Here is a 17,988-nt window from a genome sequence, read left to right as displayed (position 1 = left end):
AAGTAACTCAATTACTTGCTTCATCAGATGTAAACCTATCCAAAGCAAACAAGATTTTAATTTATTATTCATTATCGAAATTACAGACCTTTGACAAGTGAAACCTCACTGTATTTCATACACCCTGAAACCTACAGTGAGTACAGTATTAAAAAGCAGGAAAGATGTAAGCATTTTCAAAATCTTTGCAATATATTTAAAAATACCTATGCCACTCCTTTTTGATTCAAGAGGCTAATTCTTGATTATAAAATTTTTCATAAAATTCCAAGTCTTTTCTGTTTAAGGATGGTTTTACAGTCTTCAATGATTTCACAAAATGCTCGTGTTTTACAGCAGTTGCTTCAAGTCCATTCTCTTGCAAAGCCAACAAAGCAGCCTTTAAAAGAAAAAAAAATTAACAACTTGAAGTGCTTATCATGTTTTAAATTGCAATGAATCTATTGCAAGTATTCTAAAATATCTTAAAAGGAACAAAGTCTTAGCTATAGCATCTGAAAACAGCAATGTATAATTTATTGTTATTTAACAACAGATAAACATCAAATAAGGTCACTACAACTTCATTAACTTTTTCTGTCTGGATTAGACAATATATCCTTGATCACTTATATATTTGGATTTTCTTCCTAGTCTTCTCTCTTTTATACAACTCTTCTTTAATTCTGGATTTCTCTTAGTTTTTTTTCTCTCTGGTCTTGACAGTACATGCTAATTTCAGCTAAAAATGCAGCAGTTCCCTGCAGTACACAGAGTACAATTCACCCAGATGTGAGCATGGATTAGAGGGAACCACAAGAAATAAAGAGTAGTACAGTTTCTTAACTTCTACTAAATTATCACAGAAAGATTTCATTCTCATTTGGCTTTTTTATTTAAAGAATTAACCCTTGTTCAGTTCTCCTGTTTCACTCTTCTCTTTATATTTTCAATACAAACCGTGACAGAATCTGTACTACTGATGGCTTGGTAACATCTATGGGTTAGCTCTCCTTTTTCATGGAAAGTTTTCATTTACAGTTTATTTCACAGATGAGCTGGGAATATTTCTTACCTCCTTGCACAGATTTTCAATATCAGCTCCAGAGAACAGGTCTGTTAGGGTTGCCACATCTTGTAGTGACACATCAGTATCCAGTGGAATTTTTTCAGTGCAGATTTTCAAAATGGAAAGTCTTCCCTGTAAATTGGTGTATATTGTAGAAGAAAACAAAACCAAACGAACCAAAAATTAATCCTTCTCCAAAGCAGTTACGAATTTGAAATTAGAACCAAGGAAAATCCAGAAGAATAGCAAAATTACCTGGTTTCAGTGGAAGAATAAAACACTATTAATGGATATAATACCTACTCTTAAAGTTATCTCATATTTTAAAGTCTGTTATTCACAGTTACTCATTACTTCATGAAAACACAGTATTTTAGATTGAAGAGTCCATATTTGGCCTGTTTTGGGTCAACTTTCCATGTGAAGCTCAGGACAAGTAGCTACACTACCCTTGGGAACAGGGTACAAAAATTATTTGAAGCAAGGACAGACAACTTGTTATGGGTATCTCCTAAACTGTAGCTTGATTTTGTAAACACAGATTTTCTCTAATTTCTCTAGGCAATACTATAACTACATGCACCAATTAAAATGTTACAGGTGCTTAAAATACAAGTGTCTTTATTCCTTTTTAAATTTCTTCATTATACCTTGAGTTTGGTGACTGATCTTCAGTGAATCATCCATCGTTAAATATATTACAGGAATATGCCCCCTTTGCTCTTAAAGTCTGTTGGCAATTAATATCTCTACCTTTAAAGCCACGTAAGGATGTGTAATAAATACATCACCTTCAGATCTGGAGGTGGAATATAGATCACCTTGTCCAACCTTCCAGGACGCAATAAGGCATCATCCAACATATCTGGTCTATTTGTTGCAGCAACTACCATGAAATCTTTGTTCAAAGTTTCCTGAAACTCTAGCTGAGTAAGAGATCAGACAAACAAATCAGTGCAACACGGTTAAGAGAGATAATACCTAAAGATTTGTTAAGAACTAATGAGAAGAAGGGAAGGGCAGAAAGATGATGTACCTTTACATGTAGTTATTTTCCTTTCAATATTAATATTTAATTTTTCTTGAAGTAAAAAAATGCCTTGGTGCAGGCCAGATTACATGACAAAGAGGAAATATAGTTAGTATCTGCCTTGACAATAAACAGAGACTTTTCTTTGGCCAGACTGCAACAAAAAATCTTTTATATGCAAAAATTCAGTATGCTACAATTCTGAAACTCTTTTCTTTAATATTCCCCCAAAGAGTATCATAAGAAGAAGAAATTTAAATACAAAAAAGCTAAATACTAACCATTGTGAACCATTCACCAAAAAGTGAAGGTACAACTTTTTGTTTCAGTAAGTAACTGATCAGAAGTGTGCTGCTTTTGTATGCAGTATGTCTGAGAAAGAACTACAAATGAAGTAGGGGAAATGCTTATAAAAAGTAAGTTCAGGGAGGAACTTGAATAAGAGTAAAAATAGCACCATCAGTCTAAAAAATTACTATAGTGTCAAGAAGAGGATTTTTGTGACAGAAGATGAACACCAATTAGTAATGCTCATTAGCCTGTGTGGGTATTTTGTTCAAACAAAGTCTCCTCGAGGAACAGTGTACATAAAAACAGTCAGCAGCCTATATACAGTATTTTCTAAGAACTAGAAATTATGGCAGAGTAAAAGAGCATCTTGCATATTTTTAAGCTTGAGGATTTTAAGTTTAAAAAGTGTGAATGCCAGCAAGTAAAATTTTTGGAACAACTGGACAGCATTTATCATTCTTCTTCTACAGAAAAGGGAGCATAAATACCTTTCTTTCCTCATCATCACTTTGTTCTTGGCACTGCCCCTCAAGCTGTAATTTGCCTCCTCTTCTTTCTGTAACTTTCAGCCCAACACCATCCAACTCATTGAGGAGAACAGACAGAACCCGCTCGGAGACCCCAGGGCCAGTTCTGCCGTGTGACCGAGATCCCAGGATAGTGTCAATCTCATCCAGGAATATTATTGCTGGAGTGTTTGCTCTTGCTTGGCGAAAAACCTTTTTAAAAAATGTTAATAAAGTCAAACATTAATGCATGCAGTCTATCAGGTAAGGTGAAAAAAGCCCAATTGCATATACTCTGTATTTTACTGAAGTTTAAAGGTACATTTATAACAACTCACAAGAGCTGTTCTGGCTTACGTTTACTATAGGCAAATTCTGCTTCTTATTTATATTCTTACATGAACCGAAAGCAAAAGAGTAGAAATACTTGTAAAGTTTAAAACTTCATAATTTTAGAGATAGATTCTCGCTTTTATATAAATGTGAATCTCTAAGCCATTTCTATTAAATAATCAGATGAGACCTCTATGATCTTTTCAATACCAAAACTCAGGTCTAACTAATACTTTACAAAAGTCAAGCAAAAATAAACCATAGGCCTTACACAAATTAAAAACTGTACCTGAGACAAAATCTTCTCTGAGTCTCCAACATAAGGTGAGAACAGGTCAGCACCACTTACAGAGAGAAAGGAACAGTGACAACTGGTGGCCACAGCCCTCACCAGCGTGGTTTTGGCACAGCCAGAAGGCCCATAGAGAAGGATACCCTTGGGATGGGACAGGCCCATCCGAGCAAATGCTTGAGGAAACTTCATAGGCCACTCAATACTCTGTCAATACATAAAAGAGGGATGAAATTCTTAGTAACAAGACTAGAGTTCATAGGCAATCAATAAAATCGCCAAGCACCTCGCTTCCTCTCCTTGATACAAACATTTATTTGAAATCAGGGAATACTGATTTAGTCTTTCTTCGTATAATTCCCCCTTCTTAAAGCTTCCATATGAAGCAGATGGAAGCAGACTAAAGGCAGTCACAGAGAGATGATACACAAGAGGCACCTCTGGCTAAATATTCAGGAATGCACAAATTATCTGGCTACAAGTTAAGTATTTTTCAGCTACTAAAAAACATGCATATTTTCCCATGATATTATTATGCTTGGTGTTACAAGATATTATTATCTTGTAACTGGAAGACCTCTAGCTCAAACATTGTAATAACTTAATGTAGCATAAAAATGTTTAAAATACAGTTTATAGTCAGGTAATTAGCAAGAGAATTAATTTTCATAATTAGCAGACAGAAAACCTTGGAGCATATGCTTATTAGAAATTAGCTGTTCATCTAAATTTGTTCTACATGTTACCTGTTTTAACTTTAATTTTACATCTTCAAGACCACCAATTTGCTCCCAAGTCACTGGTTTACACTCTGTTAGTCCAACTGCACTTCGAAAAGAGGATGGTTGAATTTTTTTAAAAGCTTCTTGGAAATCTCCCATGTTAATCATGGTTTCAGTTTCAGTTGACTCCTGAAAAAACCCAAAACAGATAAAGTATATTAACAATATTTTTAGGTAATACTTAAATGCTGCATTATATGCAAAACACTTCACGGAAGGCCAAATGCAACTAATAAAGAAGCCAATTCCTGCCCTAGTGAGCCTAAGTACTGCAGATGCAAAAATGCAACACAAAGTAAAATACATTCTCCTTAATGGCATGATTTTACACAAGAAAAATCTATTTTAACAGAAATTAATGTTTTGGAGAAAACTACTATTCCCTAAATTATAGCTCCAGCAGACAGTGATGTGCTAAATCAAATGGTTGCTAATTTGAGGGTTACCACACAATAAATCATACAATCTTCTGAATAGAAATAAAAAGGCTGCAACATCCATTTTCACCACACTGAAGAATGCAACACATTTTATCTCAAACATGCTATACAATAACATTATTAAACTACAGATGCAGTAACAGAACTAAGATGTATTTTACAAAGGCACTTGCAAATGGGCCATCTATTTATTCATTACTTTCATTTGTCCATCTATTCTTTTCTGAGATACCAGGCTCAAATAATTTTATTATTTTCAGTGCTATGCTCTCTTTTTTTCTACCCAAGTGAAGACAGAGGGTTCTACCATTCTCTGCAGATGCTTTTGACTCTGGAAATTTTACAAATATGGCTTTAAATTTCTGCTCAGCCATTCCAGATGAAAAACTACACCAAACATGTATCTCACAATTTTTGTAAAAGTCAGAATAGAGACAGGAGCATTAAGAAATAGGGATTATAGAAATGGAATTAGAGAATTGCTAAGAGGTTAAATTTCTGCCCACTGGGCAGTTGTATACCTTGTGTCTACAAGAATGTTACATCCAGCCATATAACCCAGATGATAACAGTTATTTTCACTAGCTGTTATACACTTGTGTATCAACCTAACTTTAATTTGCAGTTATTAGAAAGCAGAATTCTAAATTAAATTAAATAATAAATGAAATTAAGTAGCTTCAAAAGAGTTTTGGTGGACACAGTTTACTTTGCCGAAAAAGACAAAAATGTCTGCTTTGCACAATCCTAAAGAGGAAGAGGATAAAAACTTCCAGCAAAACTTTTCACTCAGAAAGGAGAAAACAGTCCTTTCAGGTGAGAACTGAAAAAATGGCATATATACATTCATAACATATTTGGTGTTTTTTAGTATTTTAATTTCTGAGTCTTCAAGTTCTTGAGCTTTTCAAGTAAAGCTGAGCGTTAATGAGGAAAGGGTGGTAAGTATATTAATGACATTGTCCTTGACTGATGTGCAGCCATACCAAGGAGCTGTGGGACACAGCCTGCATAACAGCTTCCCTGCAGAGTGCTGTGAGATCAGCTCCCACATACCCAGGTGTCATCTCTGCCAGCTGAGCCAAATCAACGTCTGCAGAAATGGGCATATTAGACGTAAGCAACTGCAGGATGGATCTTCTTTGTGTGACTGTTGGGGTCCCAATAATAACCTAAACCAAATATAATAAACAAAAAATTTAAGTAGATATTGTGCTATATTTATCTTATTTTGTAGAGCTTTCATCTCTGTTTTATATTGGTTACTAAAGATTTATATAGACTTATAATTCAACTAAATATTGCTACAAGAAACCTATTAGCAGCACTATACAAATGACAAATATTTAAAATACCACTTAATTTCCAAATGAACAGTGTTTGTACAAACAGTTGTTCATAAGACACTGTCAGCTAGTGTCTACTAAGTCCCATTTTCAGGTAATTTCAACATAACATTGAAATAATAATTTCCTTGCATCACAAGGACTAAATTAGATTCATATGATAGGGAAAAATAAATCAATGAGATAAACACTCATATGTTATTAAAACCCTGGTGAAACACCTTCATAAAAATATATCTCAACCATCCATAAATCCTAGAAAATAATGAAAATTACAATTATGAAAGCATTAAAGATCTTGACTAAACTGGATGATCCAGGAGTGGGTTTAGCCAGAAAAATAAAAAACACAAGCAAAAGAACTGTAAGTTGCACAACTGTGGTTTTTTTCTTTTGGCTACTAGGCTAACAGAAGCTTTCCAGAACAGACTCAACCTGTTACTGAAATCTGAATAGAATTTTTGAGACAAGAGGTTACTAGTTCTCTGTCACAATAAACCTTTAAGGAGAGATGCATTAATCTTCAATCTAGAATTTAAATGAAAAAAACCTAAGCCTATAAAGCTAAGCATCTGGAAGCAAACAAACCCCTAAAGGACAGGTAAAGATAAAGAAGCATAAAGAATCCCCTTGTCCATTTTCAAGTATATGGAGCTCTCAGTATCTCGAGTGAAAAAAAATCCCACCCTACCCAACTTGCAGCAAAGTAAAGAAACAGGATACCTGGCTCAAACCTGTAGAATCCCACTATGAAACACGACCAGTAGACATTAAAGTTTATTAACAGCCCCCTTCCACATCAATAAGGAAAGACAAAAGTGTGTATGAATAAGAGGATTTATTTACCTCTCTGTCAAATCTGCCAGGTCTTCTGAGTGCAGGGTCTAAGGCATCTGGCCTGTTTGTTGCTGCCACAATGACCATCTCACCCTCGCTCCTTACACCATCCAGCAGCGTCAGCAGCTGAGCAACAATCCGATCTTCAGGAACATTGTTTGAACTCCCTCGCTTCGGGCACAAAGAATCAATTTCATCAAAGAAGAGAATGGTTGGGCCTTCTTGGGACATTTCTCTGCCCTTTTCGAAGACTCTCCGCAAATTCTCTTCACCTTCTCCTGGCCTCGAGCCATGGAGGGCTGGGCCACTGATGCCAAACAGAAACGCACCCACCTCTTCTGCTACTGCCTTCACCATAAGAGTTTTCCCTACACCCGGGGGCCCAATTAACAGCACTCCATTAGGGACAGAAAGCCCCAGGTTCTTAAAAGTTTTTGGAAAGCGCAAAGGCAGATCGATCATTTCTTTCAAAGACTTCCCCACGTCATCTAGTCCTGCAACTGAAGTTTTTGCGATGCCTTCTGACAAATGTCTGTACCATTCTAAAGTGATCACTTCCTTAATTTTTATGCTTGTTTGGGGGGTTATCAATCCAGCTTCCTCCACCAAAGAGTCTGCAGACAGTATTTCAATATACACCACGGGATTTTCGGGACTTGGGGCAACAGTAACAACGTAACGAGGCAAAACATAAACATTTCTCAACAGTTCTCTGATCGTCTCCTGCAACACCGCTCTGGGAGTCGACTTCTTCAGCGCGGCGCTCCTGAGGACCACTCTGACCGCCGCCTTCCCCAGCTGCCGGTGGGGCAGCGGCTCCAGCTGCCGCACATCCAGCGAGAGCCCGCGCAGGGCCGGCGGGGCCAGGCCCGCGGTGCTGCAGGTCAGGTCGGCCTGCAGGAACCCGTCGGCCAGGTCGTGCCGGGGCCACGCCGTGCACACACAGCACCCGCCGGGCAGCGAGATCCTCAGCGGGGCGCCGAGCCGGGCCCCCAGCCAGGACAGCGCGGCGGGTCCCAGCCGGCAGCGCTGCGTGCCCTCATCTCCCGGGTCCGGTGGAAGCAGCTTCAGGGCCGTCGGCTCCATCGCTCCCTCCGCGGGCGAGGGCAGCGACCGCCCTGCTCCGCGCGGGCCCGCCCGGCTGCTTACTCACCGCGCCTCGCCGTCCCGCGGGGCTCCTGCTCCGCCGTCACCGCCAGGGACACCGCGGCCCCCCGACATTCCCGCCCCGGGATGGGACAGCCAGGAATGTTCCGGCCGGGATGGAGCGGACCCGCTCCCGCGCTGACAGGCGGCCCCGCGCATGCGCCACAGCGGAGCACGCGCGCGGGGCCCCGCCTCAGCCAACAGGGAATCGGAGAAGTAACTGTGTTAGAGAGGGAGCTCGCTGTGCCGCGGCCAGTCTTTCCTTCAACACCTGCAGGGACGGTCGCTCCACCACCTCCATGGGCAGCCCATTCCAGTGTTTGGCCACCCGTCCTGTGGAGAAATTCTTCCAAATGTCCAACCTAAACCGCCCCTAACGCAGGGGCCAACCGCCTCTAATGTCCTCTTACCCTGTCACTTGTTGCCTGGGAGAACAGCTCGACTCCCACCTGGCTACAACCTCCTTTCAGGGAACTGTAGAGAGGGATAAGGTCCCAGCTCAGCCTCCATTTCTCCAGGATAAACATCCCCAGCTCCCTCAGCTGCTACTCATTGGATTTGCACGCAAAACCCTTCACCGTCTTCGTTGCCCTTCCTGAGTTGAGGGGCCCAGAACTGGACACTACTCCATGTCCGCCACCTCCCTCACGTCCTGCCTCAGCTGCCTCCCTGGGCCTTCCCTTTTGAAGGGCTGTCAAAGCACTGCCTGTGAGGTGAATGTGTCCTAGAGACTTCTCATACCTTTATTCCACAGACGAAATGGACTGGCCCCCTTTTCCCATTGCCACTTGGCTTGTTCTCCACAGAGCTGGTCATGGCAGGGATCACTCACTGCCCTCATTTCGTCACCCTCATTTCGTCTCCTCAGCACCTCCTGCCTGTTGGTTTGGTGCTTCTTAAACATGTTCCCAAAAGTTGGGCTTCCACTTTCCCGTGACCCTGCCAAGAGCTTCCCTTGGCTCAGGGCAGCATCTTTGTCACCAGTGGTCAGGGTTGAGTCAACTGTGGGTGCTGGTTAAAGAAATATGTGTGAAGCCACACAACTGACTCGAGAAGCTGCTGCTACAAGTAATTAAGACACAGATATTTATTCAACAATTGGTAAAACTGTTGTAGTATGTTGCTCTGACAAATACTTAATCAGCATTTAAGAAAAATAATTGTATAAAGTTTTGGTCCATCACCACCTTCCTAAATTGTGCTGGGAATTGTGCAGTACTTTTATAAAAACCTTCCAGGAGGTTTGTCAGCATTGTGGGATACAAGATAAAATTGTGATCTATAAAATTTAGTATGTGCATAATTTTATTCTTGCAAGTAGCTTCATTTTAAGCAAAGTCACACAAGTACCAAATACATACAGACTTTATTTGAGACCACATACGTACAAGAATTGGGATCTCAAATGCAAGAGGCCAGTCAGACATAATTATATTCACAGAAAACCAGATAAAGTGGTTTACAGCACAACTACCATATTTCCTGCATGTATTCTGAAGGCCTCAGCAGGCAAAGCATAAGAAAACCTTTATGATGGTGGCCTGATTAATCACATTCCTTACTGAACCAAGGGCTGTACACAAAATATGTCAGTAACCCATAAATAAAAGCAGGCAGTGTTAACAGAGCCATTTCAGATAATTTGAAATGTTGAATAGAACACAGAACGACCTAGGGCCGAGCAGTGTGGAAACCAGCAAGCCTTCTCTTTAAGCCCAATTATGTGCAAAAGGGCCTATGAGATATTTCCTTTCAATTCATGACCAACTTTTCTCCTTGCAGTGTTTATTTTCTAGTCCTTTACTCCTGGATATCAACTTAATATTTGTTTTCATAGCATGGTTTTACACTGCACACATATGCAAATGTTTATGTGGAATATGCCTATGTGGAATATGTAGACTTATTAGGTACTTAGTGTGGGACATACTAATGTTTGTCCAGAGAATGTGCAGACAAAAGATTATAAGGAGCTTTCATTCCAAGAAGGCAAATGTATTTTCAAGCCAATGTCTTATAAACACATTCTCTTGTTTTATTTCTTTCCGTCAAAGGTTCTCGTAAACACGAGTGCCCTCAAGTACGTACTCGATTAAACAAAAAACATACTCTGTTTAAAATGGCAGATTTGTGTTTCAAAGTTTCAAACTGTAAGTGTAGACTCTCTGCTTGGTTTTAAAAAGTTGTGTTTAGGAAAGAAAAGTATGGAAAAGTACATATTTGCTATGAGGTCAGTGGTCTATATTCATGTATGGTTGTTCTCTGTAACAGACTTATTGTAACATCTGGAAAATCTGATTTCTTATGAGAAGGGAAAAACCTGCAAATCTAATCTTGAGTAACAAAGAATTCCAAATAATAGTTGTTAGAATTATTGGTTTGAGCGTCTGTTGGCTTTAGTGAGGAGAACTTTAGGTCTTCTTGGATCAGTTTAGATGGTAAAAGAGGGAGTTCCACCCTTTATCAACTTATTTATACAACTCCTCTGCTTCCTTTTAATAAGAAAAGCATCAGTATAGCAAAGATATTGTCTGAAGTATCAAGGGAATACTTCTTGTTTCATGAAAATGTTAAGCTGGAATGAAGTACTAATTCATGAAACACAGTGGTCTTATCTTACATAGGAAATTTGACAGTGTAAATGTACACTGTTGATATTTTTGGGTTTATTCTAGTTATCTATAAATTAGTAAGAGTAAAATATACATATAAAAATAACATGGTTGTTGTCCAGCATAAAAACTATGATATTGTTGCTGGATGAGCACATTTCAGTGAATTTTAACTTAAACTTCTTTGATTTTTTTACTGTAGTCTGTTGTTGTAATACTGATTATGTTACTTTAAGACACTGTTAGTTCAGTTCCTTTTAGTATAATGATGTGGAGCCCCCAAAACACTGATATGTTCTATTGAAAGTGCACAGGATTGGCTTTTTTTGAGCAAACTGTGGGATCAAGACCTTATTTATTTATAATTTAATAGAAAACTTTGCTGAGTGACATTGCTCTGCTTTGGAATGCATACCTTTTAATAGCCATTCTCCTGAATAATTTACAGACCCCAGAATTTACAATGACAAAGTGGCAAAAGGTTATTCCACCAGGAATCTGGTTTAAATTGACAAAAAAAATGAAAGTAATGTTTTAAACAGTTCTCTCACCGTTCACTAGATGGCAGCTGATCTTCAAGAATGGCTTTCTTTTCTCCTTTCAGATCTGATAATGTGGAGGGAGTAGTCATCAGTTCTTGGAGAAAATATTGTCTGGCATTGTCTTCACTCCATCTCTAATATGAAACTGAAACACCAGAACAGTGAGTGTTCAGATTATTTTCAGCTTCATTACTGTTTGAGCTTTTTCTTGTTGGGCTTGTTGCAGTTTATTTCTGGGGAAGAATGTTCCATTTTTTGCTTTCATATTTAGTGAGCCAGATTATCTTCTTTTCAAGCAGAATGTACAATACTCTGATAATATTCTAAAAATAAAGATTAATATTTCTGATTTTCTTTTTTATATGTGTATTGGGTTGTCATAGAATAATGTTCAAAATTCCCAGTTATTATAACTCACAAAATAAAAATAACTATGTCTTGTTACAATAATTCCCTGCATACAAAGTAAAGAAGGTATTAAGCTGATTATATTTTTGGTAAGTTTGACTATATCTAGTATCAGAACTGAAAATTTTATTTAAAATGGTCTAATTAAGAGTGTCTTTAACATAGGTTTTTTTCATGGTAGGTGGATTTGAAAATGTGGTATGATTGTCTATTAATCAAATAAAGATAGTTCAAAGTGAGTAGATGGCATGTAGATACTTTAGGGCAGGATTTTAATATTTGGGGAGGTTCTTTGACTAAGTATAAATGCTGTATTGTACTCATGCACATTTCAAACACCAGGCTTTGTTATAACAAAACTTCATAAGGAAATTGTAAAGACGTGCTCAGAAAAGGAGTGGAAAGAGCTTTTGCATGTCTGCATGTCTTTATGGAAGGGCCACCCTCACTGTGTTTACTTAATTTTCTAGTGAGCATCCAGTCTTGTATCTTTACAGGGAAAAAATTCCCATTGCAGTTCGTAGGAATTTTGGATGGGAAGGCATTTGAGGTTGGGCCCACCCCTTGAGAGTGTGACACCAAGCTGTGGTGAAGCTACTGCACCTTAGATAGATACCTGATGCTGCATCTCTGCTGGAAATCACTGCCATCCCAGCCCAGGCATCAGAAGGAATGTGTGCCTGCCCCTGAAGTCTCCAATGGAAACTCAGTTGTCTCAGCTTAAGTTGCCAAGGAAAGGATTTTGTGTTAAGACACCACATTTTTTTGGAGAGTGATTGGAGTCCCAACTGCTCATTCCATTCTCTTGACACTTTGGGGTGGAAGCCTTTCCAGGAGGGGAAAATAGAGGGCACAGATAGTTAATAAAGACACATTTTTCAGTCTGTCAATATTTGTCTTTAGTACCTTTTGACTATTACTTAGGGATGCTGGGTTATCTGTTTTAGCATAACAGATAATCCAGTGGTTCACTAAATCTTATTTTGGATGTGGAATAGTGAGATCCTTGTGTGGTATTCAATGTAGGAATGAGGTGATGAGTATTATAGAAGGACCATTCAAACTGGAGGGACTTAGCAGTAAAATGGGAGATGAAATTCAGTATAAATGAGAAGTGCTGCACAAAGAGAATAGTGACTAAAGAGAAGGGTCACTTTTATAGCATCAGGATAGATGATTCCATGAAAATGTCAGCTCAGTGCTTGATGTGCAAAAAGCAGATCAAATGTTAGCATTAATTAAAGAAACAGAGAGCAGAACAAAAACTATCTCAGTCCCATTGTGTAAGTTTGTGGTACCCCTGTACTTTAGATGTTGTGTGTGCTTCTAATCCCTCCTCAAAAATATGTAATAGAACTGGGGAAGGTTCAGAGAGGGCAGCAGGAATGATCAGAGGTATGGAACAGCTTCAGTGCAAGGAATGACTAAAAGTAGGCTGTGTCCCCAACACAGAAGGAAAACTTTGAGACATCTGTGGAAGAGATTCGCAAAACTGTAAATTTGATAGGAAATGCCTGTTTTAAAAGTCTCTTCCAATGCCAGAACAACTGATGCTACTCAGACCTCTGTTCAAAACAAATTAAAAGAGGTGGGAGTAGATCTGTAGAACTTTATGGAAGGATGCTGTGGATGCAAAATCATATGTAGGTGCAAGGAGAGACTGGAAAGTACTCAGAAAGGATGGTGTTCCTGAGAGTTCTCAGGATGGGTGGGATGAGGACGTCTTTGTGAGAAGAAAACTCAGGGGGATTGCTGAAGAGCCAGACTCCCACTGGTGTCAGAAACTTCTGCAAGCTGAAATCCTTGGAACGAGGAGTGTATGAGAGAAGTGTCATGAATGCTTATTCTTACTGTCTGTTTCATACCACTGTTCTCAGTTTTCTCTTTTAAAGGCATGTTTTTAAAGCATCACATACTTTTTTTCTTAACTTATGCGAAGAAATCTATACCAATAATTGGTTTCAGGCATACAAAATGTCAGGTATGTGTTTTGTATTCACATTTCCCCTCTTAGAAAATCCCACATAGCAGTTACAGAGATTACTGTACAGTTGGTCTTGCAGCTTTCTAGGGCTTTTCACAGTGCTTTCTAGAAATTTTCCCAAATGCCTTGAAGGAATTTCCACTGTGGTGTCCAGGAAATTTCCTTACGCTTTTAAAGAATTTTCAAGAATTCTTAGGCCTGATAGGAGTTTTCCTGGTGCTTCTTGAAAGTTTTCCTTCCTTCCTTTGTAGGAATTTCTGCTAATGGTTTCTAGAAATGTTCTGTTTTCTCTTCTGCTTTCTAGGGATTTTCTGAGTGTCTCCTAGGAGTTTGCCTGGTGATCCAGCATGTTCCCCTTGTTTTTTAGGAATTTTCCAGGTGCATCCAGGAATCCCCTCTGTGCTTTCTGGAAAGTCTTTCTAGAAGAAGAATTTCTAGGAATTCTCTCTGCTTTGTAGGAACATTCCTGTATTCCAGGAATCTACCTAGAACCACCTAAGGACTCTTCCCAGGCACTCCAGGAATCCTTGCCATTCTGCTTTTCGAGCAGGAGCAAAACTTAAAGGCCCTAGTTCTGAACCTGATTGTTCAGTAGATCCGTTTTCCCACTCAGAATTTAGGTTGAAAAATGTTTAACACTTTTTTTTTTAGAATTCCCATCCTCTACACCACAGCTATGTGTTAGACTTTTTTCTCTCCTTTCCTCTGATTCAGATAGGTCGATTTTTTTTTAAATCTTTTTCAGGTTTTGTAGACTATATTGCTTTTTTCAGAACAACTATTCTCACTTCTTCACACAGTCACAAAGTATTCATGGTAGACTCTCATTAATACTGATGTTTAGAGCAGGACTATATATATATATCATTGAGTCTTAACTTGAGAACTTGAGATAACATCATGTCATTTACAATTTTTATTGACAGGAGTCAGTAAAAGACATTGATCTACAAACAAATATTTTTAATATAGAGATAGCACAAAGACTAAGTACTAAATCAGAAGATAAGAAGGTGTAAGTGAAACACCTTAATACTCTAGATAGCATCACCTGCACTCAGGTTGTTATTTTTTCAGGTTAATGCACTGGTCAGGATATGTTTGGCTACTGATAATTATTTTTTTTATATTTAGATTCAATGCTTTAAGGAAAAGACTATTTTGTCCTTTTTTAAAGTATTTTCATGAAATTGGAAATCTGTCCTCTTTGGAGACTGTAGAATTACATAAATGCATTAGCAATGAGTCTGTTTGTGTTATCATGGGAAAAAATCAGCCTTTAGGAAGGGAAGGTCAGTGTTTAATTATGTTGGAAAGACTTTGGTGCGTTTGTTTTCATTTCCTTTTTTTCCCCTGTTTTTGTTCTAATCCCTCTCAGGGCTCAGAGTGCACTGACAGGCCTTGATTACCCTGAGGGACTCACCTGAGTTCCACCCACACCTCTGCCCACGAGTCCCAAGCTCTATTTAAGCCCAGGCTGGGACTCCTAATTTTGGCTAGTCTGAGCTGCAGGAGTGTGGTTTCAGAGCTGGTTGTGATATTGTTTTGGATCTTGCTGGGACTGAATTCCTGGGTTGTATGTGGACCTGGTCTTCTTGGTACAGGTTTGTCTCATGACTTGGAGTCTTGGATATTTTTCCTATTGCTTGAGTTTAGGCTTCCTAGGTTGTGCCTTGCAGGACTTGTTTTTGAATTTGGTTACTGGTTTCCTATCCCTCCTAGAGCTGCTCCTCGCTGTTCTCGAGGTCTGTTTTGTAGCACTGCTCACATGTTAATAGTATGTAGCAATTTGTACTTTTCTTTACAAATATGGACTTTCTTCTTTGGCAACTGTTTCAGTTACTTGTAAGATTTTATGTGTTACTTGCTTGTTACTCAAGTTCTCAGTAAACTGTTGGCAGTTGTTATGGGTGTCTGAAACCATATTAGAGTTTTTGAGTAGATACCACATATCATCTCTTGATTTCTGATTTTACTGATGTGAGGCTGTTATGACTTACAGAGGGAGTAGGTATATTGTCAGGAGAGTTCCATACCTCCAGAAATATTACAATGAAAAATATTTCAGAGAATGAAATCCTCTTTGACATGGACTGACTTTCAAATGCTGCTCATTAAGGGATGTCACCCAAGTGCTGTAATGATTTTGTTTTCAAGAATAAAAGAGCTGCTGCCTGCATGAGTAATTTAGAGGTGCTGATGACAATAAGGGATGAACTATGCACACACCTTGAATTTACATCAGTTTTCAGGTGTTACCAAAGCCACCTCTATTCTTTTGTAAGAACTGTAGTGGTGTAGTTTGAAAAATTGCTGCCAGGATCTCTTTTTCCTAATGAGGGAGTGTTCTTTAACTTTTCCTGGTAAAAGAATTAAAAATTCATCCTGTTTATAATGAGATCAACTTAGTGCTATGATGCAGATCTCATAATTAGACTTTGATCTTAAGTAGCTTTGTTCATTCAAGGAACTAAGCAACATTCTACTGATAGTGTCTGTTTTGGGTTCCTGCCTTGTGCTTTAGGGAGTTGGCTGACTAAACCTGTGCAGAAGGTAGTTTGATTCAGATATCTACATTGTTGTTTTAAAATTTCAACCTGATTAGAAATCAGGTAGAAATAGGCCTAGTAGAACTGAAAAAGGGAGAGGCTACAAGTATTTGCAATAGAAATACCCTTTTCTGCAAAGGTTTAGGCTGCTCTAACTTGTGCAGTGAATAGTCCCATTGAAGTAGAAGGTCAGAAGCTTAAGAATGCTCTTCTGAATTCATGTGACATGGATCCACACTATAGCAGTCATTGGCAGTGAAAAGATGTACTAGTCAGGAGAATAGAAATAGAGAAAGGTTGAAACAGAAAAATCAATCTATCAAGCCAACAACAGGACCTTAGGCAGACTTTACTATATCACCCCAACCGATGTGGCAACTTGAAAAGCATCAACATCAGTAGCCTGAAGGAAATGTTGTTTTTTCCACAATCTTTCCCAAAGGAGGTTCTTGTTAAGTGTAATTTCATTGTAATTGAAAATGATGGTTAAAATTTGTGAAAGATTAAAGTGAATAATTAAAAAGTAATAAAGCCACTTGTCAAATTGAATCTTGCTAATGGTAAACAGCTGTTTGTTATTGTGGTCTCTGAAGCAGTATCAGTGAAATAATTAACCTGTTGTGGTTGGTGGAGCTGCATCCAGTCACAGCAGATTCAATTATGACTTCAAATGTCCTTGTTGTATTTGATGGTTAGCAGAGTATGAATATCTTTCTTTCTAAAACTTAGTTCTCTGTTTCATAAAGGTGTAACATGAAAAGCAGAACTGTTGGAATTGCCAGTGCATGAATAAAACCACCTTTACTATCTATCTGTGTTCTCTTCAATAAGACAGACTCTTCAGTTAGGAAACTTTTGGTGGTCTCTGCCTTTTGCAGAAAGAAACTTAAAGAAATTAATCTCCAAGGATACTTAAACTTTTTTCCCCTTTGGGAATTCTACAAAGTCAGAACTGAGATAAGTAACTTAGAAATTAAATTTAGCTTTCACATGAACCACAGTTTAGAGTCCAGACTAGTAATCTGATGGAGCAAGCTGGTATAATCACATATGGCTGAGTACACTTTTAGTACTTTATAGTGAAAGTGTCCAGAAAGAAACCTTAAGGCATTTTAACTCACTGGAATCATGACTAGGGAATTAACTCATGAGACATATGTGATGGTTCTCTCCCACAGATCTACAAGACTCAAAGTGACTCCTGGGTTAAATATATCTAAAGATTCTGTTACTCTGAGTGATCTAAGTAGATCTGGTTCTTGAACAAATGCTTTCATGAAACTGAAGATTCTATTTTTGTTTTTCCAATCCGTTATGAAATTAAATATCTCAGTAGACACACTTTTAAGTCATGCAGTGTGTGTGTTGTGCCCACAATGCTTTGGTTCTTAGGGTTGGGTTTTTTTGCCTTTCTCAAAGCTGTTAGAGGTTGTGCTATTCTTATGATCTTAGGATCAGGCTATAGCCCTTTAGAGTTCTAAATTCACTTCACTGAACCCCAAAGCTGCATAAGCCACAGTTGTTTCCTGCAAGTTTAATGAAAATAAGAGACTGAGTAACAGCTTGTACATATGAACCATCAGCTGTAATACCTTTACCAGTGCCAGCAAGAAGCTGACAGTTGAAGTCCAAATTCATAAATTCTGTTGGCTCTGTTGCCTTATCTTACAGTAGAAGCAGCAGCTCAGTAGGGGATCAGTTATCTCCCAGAGAATTAATTTGAAAAACCCCACTAACTTCTATGGGTTTTGGATGGAGCCCTGGCAACCAATTTAGGAAAAACGTGTACTTGCATGGACCAGAATGTAACTGTTCAAAGCATATTTGTGTGAAGCTTGTGGA

At 38.6% G+C, this 17,988-nt stretch overlaps 1 protein-coding gene across 1 annotated transcript; it reads right to left on the bottom strand.

Annotated features, from left to right (window-relative positions):
• Positions 1–40: 40 nt before the first annotated feature.
• On the bottom strand, positions 41–8,049 carry SPATA5L1 (spermatogenesis associated 5 like 1). The gene is made up of 8 exons (XM_027688190.1): positions 6,915–8,049; positions 5,709–5,894; positions 4,247–4,411; positions 3,498–3,707; positions 2,858–3,088; positions 1,840–1,974; positions 1,055–1,180; positions 41–379 (listed from the first exon to the last, which is right to left on the bottom strand). The coding sequence occupies exons 1-8, from the start codon at positions 7,989–7,991 to the stop codon at positions 227–229; spliced, it is 2,283 nt and encodes a 760-aa protein (XP_027543991.1). The 5' UTR covers positions 7,992–8,049; the 3' UTR covers positions 41–226.
• Positions 8,050–17,988: the final 9,939 nt, after the last annotated feature.

The sequence above is a fragment of the Neopelma chrysocephalum genome, unplaced genomic scaffold, assembly GCF_003984885.1.
Source record: "Neopelma chrysocephalum unplaced genomic scaffold, ASM398488v2 Primary Assembly neopelma1_75, whole genome shotgun sequence".
NCBI classification, from domain to species: Eukaryota; Metazoa; Chordata; class Aves; order Passeriformes; family Pipridae; genus Neopelma; species Neopelma chrysocephalum.
This window is presented reverse-complemented; position numbering and strand designations above follow the sequence as displayed.

Coding starts and splice junctions, on each gene's coding strand:
- SPATA5L1 (XM_027688190.1), bottom strand. CDS start 7,991: ATGGAGCCGACGGCCCTGAAGCTGCTTCCACCGGACCCGGGAGATGAG. Junction 5,895..6,914: donor CTGGCAGATTTGACAGAGAG/GTAAATAAATCC, acceptor TATTTGGTTTAG/GTTATTATTGGGACCCCAAC. Junction 4,412..5,708: donor CTGTGTCCCACAGCTCCTTG/GTATGGCTGCAC, acceptor GGGTTTTTTCAG/GAGTCAACTGAAACTGAAAC.